The sequence below is a fragment of the Odocoileus virginianus genome, chromosome 9 (assembly GCF_023699985.2).
Source record: "Odocoileus virginianus isolate 20LAN1187 ecotype Illinois chromosome 9, Ovbor_1.2, whole genome shotgun sequence".
Taxonomy (NCBI): domain Eukaryota; kingdom Metazoa; phylum Chordata; class Mammalia; order Artiodactyla; family Cervidae; genus Odocoileus; species Odocoileus virginianus.
In genome coordinates this window covers 28630607-28647629 of record NC_069682.1, presented here as the reverse complement: position 1 = coordinate 28647629, position 17023 = coordinate 28630607, and the positions used below count along the sequence as shown (strand labels likewise).

Below are 17023 nucleotides of genomic sequence, written 5' to 3'. Positions count from 1 at the left end.
TTTTCAAGTGCACGTGTAACATTCTCCAGTGCAGACAATATAGCCAGTTCTTTTTTTTTCTTTTAAGCCAGTTCCTTTAAGTAGACAGTTGACTGGGGAAAGGAGTGAGATTTCTTATCCACTCAGTCAGCCAGGTTGCCAACTGGTTCTTCTTCATCAGATTGAAAGAAAAGCGTCAGACATCTGGAAGCATTATTATTTCTGTGGAACATCATACCATACTATGCTTTCAAAATGTATTTTTGTAAATTAGAAAATTTTTTCTAACTTTTTCAACTTTCTGTGCTAATGTACACCTTTATAGCTGACTATAGTACATGTGTTTATTGTCAAATGAAAAACTGTTTAGTTATGGTACGGTCATATTCTTCAAGCTTACATGTGTTTTCATGGGCCAAATTTTTTCAAGAAAGCCAATATTCTTTACATTGTCCCTAGTGCATTTATTGTCAGGTGCATTTATTCTATGCTTATCCAAGTTTTGCCATTTTTGGTTCATACAATCTTCCTTCTCCTTTGTATCAAACTTGAGCCCACCCTCATTATGTGATTCCATTTAATTAATACTATATAAGATTCTTTTTATTTCTAATCTTCCATCTTTTTACTTTTTACTTTCAGTTTTACTTTGCTTTCATCTAATTTCATCTATTTATCCATTTATTGCCCTTTTTAAAAAATCATAAAGTGCTATGGCTATAAGTAGTATTTACTTTGGCTTTACAGAATTTTGCAGGTTTTTTCCTATCTTATTGAGAAGTTTGCAAATCTAATTTCAGACTGTGGTGGAATACAGATAGGTGACAGTGGGGTGATCTCAAGCCCCAACTATCCAGCTGCCTACGACAGCTTGACCCACTGTTCTTGGCTATTGGAAGCCCCACAAGGCCACACCATCAATGTGAGTACTGACGAGTGGGTGAAATATTGATACTTCTGAAACTGTACAATAAAAGTACTGTGTCCTGGGAGGAGACAGAGTTTTTCTTTTTTTTTTTTAATAAGCAAGTGATTAGAATAGGCTTTAATCCTGCCATCAAATCATCTTCTCCCTAAAATTCTCTGATTGGAGTACGTACATTGGCATCTATACATTTACAGTTGATGAAGGATGAAATATATTCCATTCTTTTTCAAGCACAGGAGAAGCTCTCTGTAGAAGACCATTCTCCATCTGGAAGAGAGATGCTTTCATGTTCTTGATATAAGTTGCCATCCCAGTCCAGGGGACTGAATATGACCCTAACTGACTCCCATTCTGGGAGAAATATTCACTCTCAAAATTTCCAGGAGAAACTTCAATAAGAAAAAGTAGAGAAGGGCAAGGAGAATGAAATAAGATATGTAAATACAAAATTATATAAATTAAAATGAAAGGATGCAGAAGGACTTCAGTCTAACTCTACATAGACAGGCTCATTTACAACTCAGAGTGTTTTCTCATTTCTTTTATTTTCTTCTGCAGCTGACATTCCGTGATTTTGACATTGAAGCCCATGAAAACTGTGCCTGGGACTCGATCACTGTGAGGAACGGTGGTTCTCCTGGATCACCCATCATAGGACACTACTGTGGAATTTTAAACCCAGGGACGATCCAGTCAGGTTCCAACCAGCTGGTGGTGATTTTTAATACAGACCATTCGATACAACACGGTGGATTTTATGCTACATGGAGCTCAGAGACTTCAGGTAAAAGAAATACTGTCTGTACTTACTTTTATCATCAATATAGTTTTAAAATTTACTAATGAATCCAACAAGTCTATATTTTGTACCTACTCTGTCAGACTCAATTCTAAAATTTTACACTATACATGTCATCTCATGTAACAGCCTTCTAAGGAAGACACACTATTGATTCACATTTTCTCCACTTGCATGGGTGGAAGCAGGATAAATGGGTTGATAATCTGCCCAAGTCGTGTAGCTGATAATCAGAAGACTTGAGATTTGAGTAAAGACAGTAGAGCCCAGAAACTTTTGATTTAAGTATTTCCACCATGTTGCCTCCATCAGCAAAAGGCCATGGCACAGCTTGGGAATCTCAAGTAATAGAAAATATGTGCTGGAATCACAAGTAGTTTAAAGGATTTTGAGCTTGGAGACAGGATGCAGAGTGGTGAGTTGAGGGCAGTGAAAGCTGTCATCCACGTCCTGAAGATCTCCTGGAAGAGGAAATGGCAACCCACTGTACTATTCTTGCTTGGAGAATCCCATGGACAGAGGAGCCGGGGGGGCTACAGTCTCTGGGGTCGCAAGAGTCGGACACAACTTAGAAACTAAACCACCAACACCACATCCTGAAGAGCTTTGGCTTCTGAATTGCCCCTCAGGCAATGGGGAGCTAGTTGAAGAATTTTGAGCAGCAAAGTGACAAGATAACATTTGTGATTTAGAATGAATGCTTTGTACAGGACAAAACATAACAGATCTGGTTTCAAAGGATTAATTATTGTACTGGCAAACTATGAACTTCATGGAAATCCCCAGAAAATGTAAGACTTGCATTGGATACTTTTGTGAGGATCCCATCATAGTCTTGCAATATGACAGAGGACAGTTATTTCTGGAAGAGTCGGGGGGTGGGGGTGGGTGGGGAGGGTGGTTAGGAAGCTCTTTGTGGAAAAGAGCTTTGATTCAAACTGTCCCTCATTAACCCACTGGTTGCTGTTGGACTTGGAAGGGTGTTTGAGATGAACCCCCTAGTTTCCCAAGGGTTTAAAAGCAAAAGATACAAAGAAAACTCTAACTTCATTTTGTTTTAAGTTCACATATTTTTCTTTTGTTGTCTCTTAAGAACATATTTTTTTCCCATTTATTTTTATTAGTTGGAGGCTAATTACTTTACAATATTGTACTGGTTTTTGTCATACATTGACATGAATCAGCCATGGATTTACATGTGTTCCCCACCCCAATGCCCCCTCCTGCCTCTCTCTCCATCCCATCCCTCTGGGTCTTCCCAGTGCACCAGCCCTGAGCACTTGTCTCATGCATTAAGAACATATTTTAATATTACAAAATAATTCTAGATTTTTCTTTCTTTTAATCCCCGTAATTTAATTTTCATCCATTGACATTTCAGTGTGAATGAACCAGGTTGCATAATGGAAAGTTTTCCCCTCCTCAAAATAATTTTCTCCTGTTTATGTTAGATTAAAATGACATATTATGTATGTATGTTAGAGTAAAATTGCAAATGAATATAGACTTGCACTCTCATGTGTTAGTGGCAGTAAAAAACAAAGCTTGAGATTGTTGGGCCACAAATATTAATACACCAGAGCCTCAAGGGGAGTAAAAATTCTTGCTCTTGTTTGATGACACAGTGGAAATCTGTTCTCTTTTTGGCATGGATTAACGGGATCAGGTGAGTTCAGTACAGGGGTAACCAAACAGTAACAACTGAAGGTTCCTGTGACTTCACTGACCTTACATTTGCTGAGAGTCCTTGCTGTGGACCTGCTCTGGGGGTCAGAGACTCATATGTAAGGAGAGATGCACTGAAATCTCATTTAGAAATGTGTCTTCTCCAGAAGCCTTGGGTTTACCAAAATTGTTATATTCTTCACAAGGTGATGACTATTCCCATGACAATTCTTTCAGGTTGTGGTGGAGTACTTCATTCGAACAATGGTACAATCAGATCCCCTCACTGGCCTCAGAATTTTCCCGAGAACAGCAGGTGTTCCTGGACAGTCATTACACACCAAAGTAAACACTTGGAGATCAGCTTTGACAACAACTTCCTCATCCCCAGTGGGGATGGACAGTGTCAGAACAGCTTTGTGAAGGTCAGTGTGCTTGTGTATTTAATTGGAGCCAAGCTGGTTTCAGGAACGTAAACGTTTAGACTAGAAATGACTCATTGCTCTCAAAGTAGAAGCAGGACAATTTCACTGCTTGGATTTCTTGAATGAAAAAGTGAGAAACCTCAACCACTGGGAGTTTAAAAAAATGCTTTTTTGCATCTTATATGCTTTGTCTCTGAGGGCCTGTACACCTTTTAGTGGAAAGAACATTGGCCCGGACTCCACCTCCCTTGCATTTACCGCCTGCATGTTCCTCTCTGAGCAATTAAACATTTGGGCTTTAAATCACTCAACTGTAAAATGAAGAGAATAATTCCTACTTTAGTAGGAATGTTTTTAGCATTAGAGATAATATAATACAATAACATAAATAGTACTCAGTACTTGGAATATAAAAGCTGCTCAATGAGTAGAAGTGGCAGCTCTGGGGAGCCTTGGAGTTGGAGCTGCTCGGTATCTTGAAGGTGATGGTACAGTAAGTCCCCTATGTATGGATGAGTTCCATCCGAAGAGTGTGTTTATAGGTCCAGTTTGTTCATTCAGTTCAGTTCAGTCACTCAGTCATGTTTGACTCCTCACAACCCCATGACTGCAGCATGCCAGGCTTCCCTGTCCATCACCAACTCCCGGAGCTTACTCAAGCTCATGTCCATCGAGTCGGTGATGTCATCCAGCCATCTCATCCTCTGTCATCCCTTCTCCTCCTGCCTTCCATCTTTCCCAGCATCAGGGTCTTTTCCAGTGAGTCAGCTCTTCACATCAGGTGGCCAAAGTACTGGAGTTTCAGCTTCAGTATCAGTCCTTCCAATGAATATTCAGGACTGATTTCCTTTAGGATGGACTGGTTTGATATCCTTGCAGTCCAAGGGACTATCAAGAGTCTTCTTCAGCACCACAGTTCAAAAGTATCAATTCTTCAATGCTCATTGGACCATAAAGGAAGTTGAGTGCCAAAAAATTTCTTCATTAGTCCAACAGTTAGCCTAGGTACCGAGCTAATACAATTGGCTATATAGTACTGTCATGTATTAGGTTTATAATACTTTTCACACAAATAATACATAAAAAACAAACACAAAAAATAAACATCTTTAAAGCAGAGATGTTACTTTGCCAAAAAAGGTCCATCTAGTCAAGACTATGGTTTTTCCAGTTGTCATGTATGGATGTGAGAGTTGGACTGTGAAGAAAGCTGAGCACTGAAGAATTGATGCTTTTGAACTGTGGTGTTGGAGAAGACTTTTGAGAGTCCCTTGTGCTGCAAGGAGATCCAACCAGTCCATCCTAAAGGAGATCAGTCCTGGATGTTCATTGGAAGGACTGATGTTGAAGGGGAACTCCAATACTTTGGCTACCTGATGCAAAGAGCTGACTCATTTGAAAAGACCCTGATGCTGGGAAAGATTGAAGGCGGGAGGAGAAGGGGACGACAGAGGATGAGATGGCTGGATGGCATCACTGACTCAATGGACATGAGTTTGGGTAAACTCTGGGAGCTGGTGATGGACAGGAAGGCCTGGCATGCTGCAGTCCATGGGATCACAAAGAGCCAGACATGACTGAGCGACTGAACTGAACTGAACTGAACTGAACTTTACAGTACAGTACCTTGAGAAGTACAGTAGTACCAACTACATCACCGCTGCTTTTATGCTTGCTTCTGGACATCCTGGACTTGAAATAAAGATACTGTACTACTGCACTCTCTATAGTACTGTACAGTAAAATACATGAAACCACAACCACTGCAGAGGATACAGGCACACGACAAGGTATACCAGACATGTATGATGTGATTGGACATGTGAACACACATTCATTTCTTTAAAAGTTCACAACTTGAAGGTTTGTGTGTAGGGGATTTACTCTCTAAACTGGTGTATAACCAAATGTATACACACATATGTGTGAATACAAGTGACCCTGGGAAATTGAGAAAGATAGGTGGACTGTATCAAGTCCACCTCCTGCTTATGACATTAATTATAGTTTTATGAGATGTCAGTATTAGAGGAAACTGGGAAATGTGTACCAGGGATTCTTCTATGTCTTACAACTGCATGTGAATCTGCAGGTACTCAATAAACATAATTTTTTTAAAAAATCACTTGAGTGATAAAATATCACATGCAGCCAGGCTGAATTGTACAAACCTTAAGAAAAGTCAGAAAGTTTTTGTAGCATTTTGTAGATCTAATATTTAAGCGTTCTAGGTCATCAAGCCAATGAAATGAGATCTTGACTGACATAGCAGCAATGAATATTTAATAACTCCTTACCATTATTATCATGATAACACCTATGTTCTGGGCCAAAAGGTAGAGATGTCATATCCATAATTAATGACTTCAGGAAGGCATAAGCCTTTGAGGATTCTTGAAGTTCCTTATTGAAGAAGTTGAGACGCTTTCATAAAAGTTTTAGCTCTGAGCATTTTGCCTTTTCAGTGATGTTTGTAAAAAGAATATATGCAGATCTCTCAGTAAATCATGTTTATAATTTTACTGCATTAAAAATACACAGTACAGAATGTGGCTAGAAAAGTTCTGTATAGTGTTTCCCTGGATAGTTAAGGGCAGGAAGTGGGAGGACATAAAGGGGATGTTAGGAAAAATGTGGGTGTGCATTTCTTTCCTGATGCTTATTTTGATCTTAGATATTTGACAGAATATCCTCACTCTTGTTCTCAGTAGTTCCATCCTCAGGCACCTCCCATATCTCATACATGGCAAATATAATCTGACTTCAGTAAGCTGAGTAACAGCAGGATATGCAGTGTTTGAAAATCACTTGAAATGATATGACCTTGAAGAGCTGATAGTAAATCTGTGCTCTGCATTTGGTCTCCCTCATACTTCTTCCTCTGGGCCAATTTGCTAATAGAAATGTCTATAACAGCTTGATGTGTTATGGCTTTGTTCGAGGAACATTCCTGAAAGTGATAAGTTTAGAACGAATAATTCAGTGTGAAGGAAATGTTGAGTAGTCAAGTAAGACCAATCCAAACCCAATGCGCTTCTTGCCTTCTTGGGCTACATAATGCTTAGTTGGGGGTTGGGCAAGTTCAACTAGATCAGGTCAACTAGGAGAAGGCAAGAGGAAATGGCCTAGCTACACAAAAACGAGCAGTTTCCTTGGAAGAGTCAAGAATGGGCTGTGCTAGAAAAAAAAAAAAAGCAGCTTAAATGGTTGCAAAAGAAAATACTGTAGATGTGCATGCGTTTTATTTACCATTGTGTTTCGGTCTCTATACATCTGAGTGCCCGGCGTGTTCCAGCCTGAGCACATTTAACCATTGACCAGGGAAAGCCTGGGGCATTAAGTCCTGTTTCTGGCTCTGTTAGGTGTGGGCCGACACTCAGGAGTCCAGCCAGACCCTGTTAGCCACGAGCTGCGGGAACGTGGCCCCGGGGCCCATCACCACGCCCAGAAACGTCTTCACTGCCGTGTTCCAGTCTCAGGAGGCCCCGGCTCAGGGCTTCTCTGCTTCCTTCGTGAGCCGTAAGTAGTACAGAACAGCGAGTCCTTGAGAGGGCGTGGCTGCCGTGGGCAGGCCTGGGGAGGTGAGGGTCTGCTCCACAGCTGGTCAGAACCCTGGGGAAGGGCTTGAGTGAATCAAGCACCTGATCCCGAGAGTGCACCCTTCCTTCCAATTCAGTGAGAATGGAACCGCATTCAACCGTAGATCACTAGAGAAATGACGTAGAAGGCCTGAGTGCCCCTCGTGAATGTCCGAAATGGACCCTGAAATCCGCAGTGGGGCCGGAATTGAGCCGAAGTCCGTCATTAGCAGTCAGTGAGCGCGCCTGGCTCACAGCGCTTACCTGTCTGCATGGGACTCGTCTGGGCTATGAAAACACGGGCTTCACCCCAAGTTTGTCTGAATTCAGAATTTCCCTGGCCAGGGACTTACATGTTTTAGTTTCTCAGGTGATTCTCACGCTCAGTCAGCATTGACAGTCACCTTCTTAAGGATTTTCTCTTCCTTCCCTGATGGCCAGTCCTGCCAGGTGGAATAGTGAGGCCTGGAGTTTTCAAGACGGAGACACGGTGGTGCATATGATTATTGACTGAACTAAAGCCACTATTTACAAACCACTGTTTAGGAAAAAGTTTGATGAAAGGAATTGGAGGAAATAACACAGTGAACAGGTCTTCAGACATGATTAAGAGGGTGGTGTAGAGGAATTAATGAAAGGCACCCCAGACCTGATTTTAGGCCTTCACTTGGTTCATTGTATTTGTGTATGTGTGTGTGTTACTAACAGTTTAAAAGAATACTGATGTTTTCTATCTATGTTAGGGAGTGTGTGGATTAACTAGTTAGTGGTTATAGAAAAGCAAATGTCATTTTATTGGTTAAAAAAAAAAAAGGTAGTTATCTTTATTTCTAACACCAGAGAATCCCGTGAGAAGTTGTTAAAGGGCTGGGATTAGTAAATTCAACCATTTTATAAAGCAGGTATTATTTTTACAGCCATATTACAATGGTAATGAGAAGAACATGTTTTTCCATAATATAATATGGTATTTAAAAACTTCAGTTTATTGATCAGGCACTGATCACTTCTCATCAGTTTTATTCCTTTAGCTACATGAATCCTCTTCAATCTTTGCTAAGTTATCCTTTAATATCTTAAAATTAAGAGATTTGCAGTGGATGTGTGGAAAAATTTCTACTTAGCCCAAAATTCTGCATCATTTTCTGAAAAAATAATGTTGTTCTAATTTTGCATGCATACTTATTTTTAAATCAGAGCTCCATTCTTTTAGTTACCATTGCTTCCATTTGGAGTGTCTCAGAGAATATCTTTAAAGCAGCGGTCCCCAACCTTTTTGGCAGCAGGGACCAGATTCATGGAAGACAATTTTTCCATGGATTGGCATGGGGGATGATTTCGGGATGATTAAAGCACATTAAATTTATTGTGCACTTTATTTCTATTTTTATTACATCAGCTCCACCTCAGATCATTAGGCAGTAGATCCCAGAGGCTGGGGACCCTGGCTCTAGAGAGCTTAGGAAAATCGAGGCTTTCCTCACTGATGAAGAGTTGTTGTCTGGGAGAACAAATGTTCTGAGAATATCTTTTTCTTCCCATGTAGGATGTGGGAGGAATTTCACTAGCCCTTCAGGTTATATCGTTTCTCCAAACTACCCAAAGCAATATGACAACAACATGAACTGCACCTACATCATAGAAGCCAGTCCTCTGTCCGTGATCCTCTTGACTTTGGTGTCTTTCCGTCTGGAAGGTAAGTTTATTTTTATGTAAATTACAGTTGGTTCTAAATAAATGAACGAGCAATAAGTAGAGGCCGAGATTGTCTAAAAATCACCATTTGAAGAAAACATGAAAGATGTGAGAGTGGAGTTGATGTAAACTTGAATAAAATTCCATCTAGTATTTTACATATCATCCTATATATTCCATCCAGAGGTAAAAAAAAAATAATAATGCAAGAGCTTTAAGAATACAAGCATCATGTAAATGGCCTGAAGAAAGTAAGTCTGAAATCTATTACATGTTAATCATGGTTTCTAATTTATTCATTTGCATTTATTCCACACAGGTACATGTACCTACACACAGTCATACACATGTGTGCACACATATACACACACAATGAACTAACTAGCAAGAGAAACTTCACCACTGAGTCAAAGTATCAATAGCTACTCCATAAATGTTGAGTGAATGAATTATTGACATTAATAAATATCTGTGATCTAGTTTCATGAACTATAACTGTGAGATACCCTTTCCTCTCCTTTTTCATCCTCTTCAGTTCCACAGGGATTGGGAAATTGCTGACCATAGCGCCCCTTTGGGCTTCCTCCTGACTGCTGGAAAAGAGCCAGTGGAGCTGAGGTTTGAGTTGGGTTCTGATGACATTTGACACAACCTGATATTTAATTGGGTGGTATCACACCACAGAGAAAAGACAGGCACCTTCAACCACTCAGTCATTTTAATATTTTTTACAAATTAATTTTCATTTCTAAATCACAATTAATTTTTACATTTGCCAAGCTTCACCTATCCAACCAAAATTTGCTTCTGTTTGGGTTGGTCTCCCATGGCATGTAAAGTTAAATCTGGCAAAATGTTCTGCAATATTCAGCCTCCAGAAAATTTATGTCTCATAAGAATAAAAATGACATTTCAGTACTCATATGTTGATAAATTACACAAAGCCTGTCTCACTGGATCCTTTTTCTATGACCTTGTTTTCCTATATCTCTACATATTGTAGCTTCTGATAAGTGTTTGCTGGAAAATGCCAAGTGTGCATTGATGTCTGTCATTGTAAAAATGGACTAAGAAGTAAAATAGAATCTTCCCAGCATTTCCTAGCACAAAATTACAGTAATATAAAAGATGTTCATGGTTTATAAAGTATTCATATTAGGGGAAGATAAAGCAGTTTATATAAATGATCCAATTTTTTAATTTAAAATAAAGTGTAGCAATAAAATCTGTAAGACTATTAAGCAGCACTTTAAAAGTTGTTACTATGGTGTCATAGATTGATAGGTGATATTTATTTCCTTCTTTATACCTTTCTGTTTTCTTTTATGAGTTAAGAACTATCAAAAACTTTTTTAAAAATTGAAGTATAACATGTAACATTATATTGGTTTCAGGTGTACAACGTAATGGTTTAATATATATATATATATTGCAAAATGATCACCATGATAAGTCTAATTAAATTCATCACATATTATACCTTTTCTATTATTTTTATAATTGAGACAAAGTTATTTTAATAAGTTGGGGAGAAACTTGTGGCTTGGATTGTGCGCTTATCTATGCATTTGTTCTCATTAAATTCCATAAACACGAGAATGTCATAGGCAATATAATTTAGACCAAAAAAAGATGATGTTGTCAAATATACTATATAAAATAGCCACACACAGCACTGCCAAAACCAATGGTATATATGATTAGAAGGCAACCTATATTTAGGGTGAACAGTAACTCCCTGAGTTTAGTTGACCAGATAGGGTAAAGAGCTGAGCTTACTGTGGACTATCTGACCTAGGATGGGGGTATTTTAATATTTTAGGATGGGTTTCAATGCCAGAATGGCCACTTACTAATGACATGACTTTGTACAAACTACTTAATCTTTCTGATAATCACTGTAATTTTTGCAAAAATATAAAATAGTACTTGTGAAAGTCAGATCGTGCCTGTAGAAACATTATCTTGTGAACCATAATTCATCAGAGTGGCCATTTAAAAAATATTTTTTATTTAAATTTATTTATTTGACTGCACTGAGTCTTAGCTGCAGCTTGCAGAATCTAGTTCCCCAACCAGGGATAGAATCTGGGCCCCCTATGTTAGGAGCTCAGGGTCTTAACCACTGGACCACCAGGGAAGTCCCAGAGTGGCCATTGTTTTGTTCTTTTTGCTGCCACCAGGATCTTTTTGCTGCCAGCAGTCAGAATCTCCAGACACACCCTTAATGTGAGTCACCTGCAAACAGATATTTGGTTTTTCCAGATTCAGTGATTTCTTCTTTACTGATAGATTTGCTCAGAATTGCCCAGTTGAAGAGATTACTCTTTGTATAAGATCATATGATGATGTCTTGTGACATTTCTAGTGTTACACATACTCAGCATTTTCAAACTGCTCAGTGAGTCATTTTCTGGCTTAGATTAAATGAGTCATGATGATTCCCCAAAAGGGCAACATTAATCAGATTTATTTTGTAATTAGATTCTTATCATTAATCATATCCATACCATAGTTCATTGAATACCATCAGCAAGTAGCTACAGTAAAAATAATCTTCCACCCCCTTCTAAATGAGCCTGAAGAAATCATGTGCAGTATATTGTGGTAAAACTGAGAGAGAATTGCTCTCAAGAAAAATCAGAGCCAGTCTATAGGAGCATCCATCTTCCTAGCTGCTAGAGGCCATAGAACCATTTCCAAAAGATTCTGTCCAAAGTATTTCTGAGTCCAAGCAGCCAGCAGAGACTGTGTTGACTGGGTAGAGATGAACATTGTTTCTGCTTTTTTTGGTGGTCCACTGACACAAAAGTTGAATTTGTCAAGGAAAAAATGAGCTATTCCAGGCTATGAAATACTACAGGGAAACACCCTTGTCCATATGCTGTGTCTACTAAACACTGACAACTGGTTAGGAAAGATTTTACCTTTCAGGCTAGTTGAGTGCTTTTTGATGCTTTTCCTACAGAGAGGTTACAAATGTTCACTGACCTACTTTCTACTAAAATGAGTTGCTCTGAAAGCACGTTATGGTATTGTATGTTGGCATAGGTTTATCTTTCTCCTTATTACTACATTTCCAATACTAGTCATTCTATGAACTACATACTTATCTTTTCTATACGATCACTACCAAACTATAAAATTTCAGGGAAGTCAAAAGTCATAGAAGAAATTTCTATTTGAGCTCTTACAAGACTTTTAAAATTACCTCAAGACTAAAATGGTTCTTGGTTTTCTTAACAGTGTCTTCCAAAGCTGTGAAATAAAAATAGAGATTTGACAAATTCAAAATGTTACTTTGGTCAAAAAGAAAACAGCAAAAACAGACAAAATATAATGAGAAAGCATGAGAGAGAAGCCTTTTATGTTTACACTTATTTTGGAATCAGGTGTCATCAAATACTCGTTTTACTTTCCCAAATATTGAACGGTCTAAAAGTATATTTTTCTGTTCTCATTATTCCCATGGCCAAGCAGATGCCTCCAAGGTGACAGGAGGATTATAGGCCTTTTTTCTTTTTTTAACTTTATAGAAGAAGAAAACACTTCACAGATGAGATAACCTAAGGCAAACCTTTGTCTTCTATGCCTTAGTTTTTCTATCATTAAAATTGCATAATAACACTGATTCACCTTGGCGACAGAATGAGGGGTTTAGAATTCTTAACTAAAAAATACCACGTCTAGGCAAATTCTAAACTCAGTTTTTCTCAAATCCAGAGTATCTCTTGATAAGAACTAAATAGAGAGTAGTCCCTTGATACAGAAAACGGGGAGAACAGTGCAGAGGTTTTCTGCTTTCTGTCCTCCAGAGGTGGTCTCAAAGGTCCCACAAGTAACAGAGCTAGATTTCCAGAGCAGCCAGTTGGCAAATTCTATGTAATATTTGCCTTAATTTTCCTTCATTAACTTATAAGTTCTGGTTTACAAGCAATGCATAATAGAAAGCCAAAAGGAAAAACAAGAGAAAATTTGGTTTCAGATTTTTTTTTCCCTTTTGCCCCTTTTTCCCGCCAAGAAGCAGGATAATTGTCTTTTATCCATCTTAATTCACATTTCTCCTCCATTTAAACTGTTTTTTTTTTTAAGTGGCATCATGCAGCTACTTACCTCTTCTTTTCTTTGCTTCCACAATTGTTTCTCAAGAAATCCAAAAGTAGGCCCATTTCACAATTCACTACTTTAGAAAGCATTGAGCAATGGTTCTTCTGAAATAGTTCCTGTTGATGTTTTAGGCAAACTGGTCAAACTCCAGCAGAGACGGTATAGTTGTATGAGGTCCCTTGCTTGCCTGCATGACAAGACCTTGACCTTCACACTCTGCTAAGCTGATCTCTGTACCAGGACCTGCTTCTCTTTCCCAGGGATCATCCTCCACTGGGAGTCCAGCCTGAAGCTACTCAGAGCTGCCCCCGATTCACATCCCTCTCTTGAGAGCTCTCTGCTGTTTAACTGGGAAGACTTTAGCATATCTATAATATTATACTATTTCAATAAAAAGGATTTCCCACTATTTCTAATTCCTCTCTTAAGTCTCTGCCTCTCTATGACTCTGAAAGAAAATCGAAGTCTGCATCTAAATTCCACAAGTTTCTATTTTTGCTGAATTACTCATCCTTGGCTTCCTTTCAGTTCTCTCCAAGTTCATGGAATCATGATGAAATCCAGAATTGAACATTGCTCTCTGTAATGAAGCCCAGAATAATGTGATAAAAATTGTATTTCAAGATATTAGATAGAGCTTTACCCATTTCAAATAATACATGTGCTTTAAAGTTTTTCTGGAGGATGGAAAATAGACATAAAAACAAATCATGAAGGATTATTTTATACTCAAAGATTTCAATAGTAAATATTCATCAAATCACAGACTGAAGATCAAATTCACAGTGGCTGTAGTGCCTTGTCCCATGACATTAGCTCTTGCCCATGAAAACTATTATTCCATTTCAGGGAACTACTCTTCCTGACAAGTTTCCACATATCTGATTGAATGCTACCCCCTGGCCATTAACTCAACTTCGAAATACATCTTGCTCCTGAAGAACTTTTTTTAAAAGTTCTTGACTAAGTTCTTTTCTCTCCCTAGAAGACAATCATCTAGTTGCATTTAACTATATTCCACTTGGGAATTTTGTGTATAGTTTGATTATATATCAATTGGTTCCCCTATGATTATGGAAAAGTGTTTAATATCATTATCTTCTTATGCTTATGGTCTTCTTATGCCTATGGTCACCAAGTGTCTTCCCATTGAAGAATCAGAGTGATATTTTGATCTACTGCAGTGAGGTGATACGCAGAGCTCTGCTGACACAGATTTGTGCCCAGTTAGAAGCATTTCTATTCCACTCTTCATGGCAGAAGTCCCTTCTCTGTGTATAAGCTTCACTGTTACAGACAGGTTTCTCACTAGCAGCACTTTAGCATCTGGGGTGGGATCATTCTTGTGGTGGGAGGGCAGGGGGCCTGGGGTGGCTGCCCTGAGCCTTATAGCATATTTAGCAGTATCCATCTACCCGCTCCATGCCAGTGGCACACCCCAACATGACAGCAAAAAAAATGTCTTCAGATATTGCCAGATGTCAATCAGAAGGCAAAAGTGTCTCCTATTTATAATCATGGAATTAAAGGAGTCATTTTATAAGAAAGAAAATTGTGGATTGTTTCAAAGTAGGATTTACCTCTTGTGAAGGTCTACCTGTTTCCTCATACCTGTGCTTACTTTGTAACTAGGGTGGAAGTAACCTTCAGGAAACTGAGTTAAATAGTGACTTATCAAAATGACTGTTGATTTTAATTTCTGTGTAAATTGCATGAATCTTCCTAACATTTTTGTGTGATCGTTTACATTGCTTCCGATGATTATTTATGTTGCTTCTGGTTGTTCCCTGCCCTGAACAGCTCACTCCGCAGTAACGGGAAGCTGTGTCAATGACGGCGTGCACATCATCAGGGGTTACAACTTGTCTTCCACGCCTTTAGCGACCCTGTGTGGGGAGGACAGCCTGTCCCCTCTCACCATCTCTGGTCCAGTGCTGCTGAATTTCTACTCGAACGCACACACCACGGACTTGGGATTCAAGTTTTCCTATAGGATAACTTGTGAGTGACCGTAATGATGTAGTTTGGAATTTTCTTTTTTTTCTTGAGCAGTTTCCACAGGAGATTTAATTGTGAGTCATACATGACCAACTTGAAGATTCAGAGACTTTAAGGGAAAAAGTTATTAATTAGATACATGGTCTAAAAATACTTAGGTATTTTCCTTTTTCAAATGGGGAGGCCTTTTTCATAAACTTTGACAGAACTACTCTTTGAAAATCAAATGGAAGATAGAGATTTATTTTTGATCATTTAAGTTAGAATGAACAGCCACCTTAGTTGTTTGTATATAGCATAAAGTAAGTTTTTTGACTTTCACTCTGCTGAAAGGAAATGCTTTATAAATTTAGAAAAAAAATGTAAGGGATGTTTTTATAATCTTCTGGTATGAAAGAATATTTTTTTTTTTAGCAATATGTGAAAAGCACAAGTAAACAAAAAGATTGATGAATTCAACTCTGTGATAATTTACAACTTCTCTATATCAAGGGCAAGATGAGAAGTCACAGATTGTACAAAGATCTTTGTAGCTGCCAAGATCTTTTCAGTTTTTAGTAGACAGCTTGATCAATGTTTGTTTGAAAATCATAAGACTCCACTTCCCTGTTTTGAATGGCCTTTTCCTCTCCTGCAATAAACTTGGTTGGTTTGCTAACAGCAAATTTTTTCCCCCATGTCATCCCAACTCCAATAATAATATGGGCCAGAAAAAGATCTTGCAGAATGTTTGTTTGATCTTTACTTGACAAAACCCGTTGCTAAAGGTAGAAAGTCAAATCATTTTCTTAAAAAAAAAAAAAATATTGTTCCCATCCACAAAGGAGACTGAAAATGTTTATTTACTCATGAAGAAGGCCTTCACAATGTGTCCACATTAGCTACCACCCAAGTCCTGACCCCATTTGTGATGTATGATTTTGTGTGGCTCTGGGGTTCTGTTGGCACAAACAGAATAGAACCATGAACATTCCTTCTCCCATTTGTCTGCTGAGTAAGGATAAGGGGTGGTTTGTTTTATTTTTTTTGCTTCAGCTAGTGTTATGGAGAGTTTCCTCCCTGCTTTATACTCTTTTAGTCTTTAATCCCTCATTTTCCTAAAACACTGTGTGAAGGGTTCATGTTATCTATTTTCAGAGTCTCATTTAAAGAGGCTTATTGATATTGAAATTTCATATCTTGACAATGGACAAATTTAGGAGTTATTTAGGCATAGTTTTCAGAGACCACATAATTGTGTACAAGATGAAATAGAATAACGGCTACACAAATCTAACATTTAACTCACTGCAAATGTACGCAGAGGTCTCAGCACATGAATACTTATGGGCATAGAGGATAACTTTCTCTGCAAGGTGGACTCAGCTGAGACAAAATAAACAGACAAGTAAATAAATAACCTTTATAATCTTAAATGGGAGCCACTATTTGGTTATCATTCCTAACAGATGTAAATGGAACACATCCATTGACAGTATATCATCAAAGTATAGTCACCTTACTATAATTTTAGAATCACAATATATAATAAATATAAACCTTTCTTGCTGCAGTGAGAATAGGGCACTTTCCATCACTGGGTAAGTTCATCCTTCTTACATGCAAGGTCAAACAAATAAAAATCCTATGTATTTTTACAATGGAATTTCATTCCATTTTTACAGGTGTTTTTTTATTGCCTAGTAGGAATAACTAAGCGTTGTGACCTATTAATTGCTGGCCTCAGGGCAAGGGATAGGCCTTGTTTCTTCAGTAAAACTTGTGTGAGTATGGTCCTTACCAGTCTCAGGACTAGCTAGAGATACACAGGACCCAAGAGTTATGCATGTGAGCCCAAGAAGGAAACTTA

The 17023-nt window shown here is 38.4% G+C and overlaps 1 protein-coding gene across 1 annotated transcript in view; it reads left to right on the top strand.

Moving 5' to 3' along the window:
• CUBN (cubilin) overlaps positions 1–17023 on the top strand; it is a 255728-nt gene that overhangs the window by 186723 nt on the left and 51982 nt on the right. The window contains exons 52-57 of the mRNA XM_020881287.2: positions 780–901; positions 1466–1691; positions 3609–3796; positions 7159–7315; positions 8921–9070; positions 14977–15177. Coding sequence (XP_020736946.2) covers positions 780–901; positions 1466–1691; positions 3609–3796; positions 7159–7315; positions 8921–9070; positions 14977–15177 — 1044 coding nt within the window. The remainder of the gene's footprint in view (positions 1–779; positions 902–1465; positions 1692–3608; positions 3797–7158; positions 7316–8920; positions 9071–14976; positions 15178–17023) is intronic.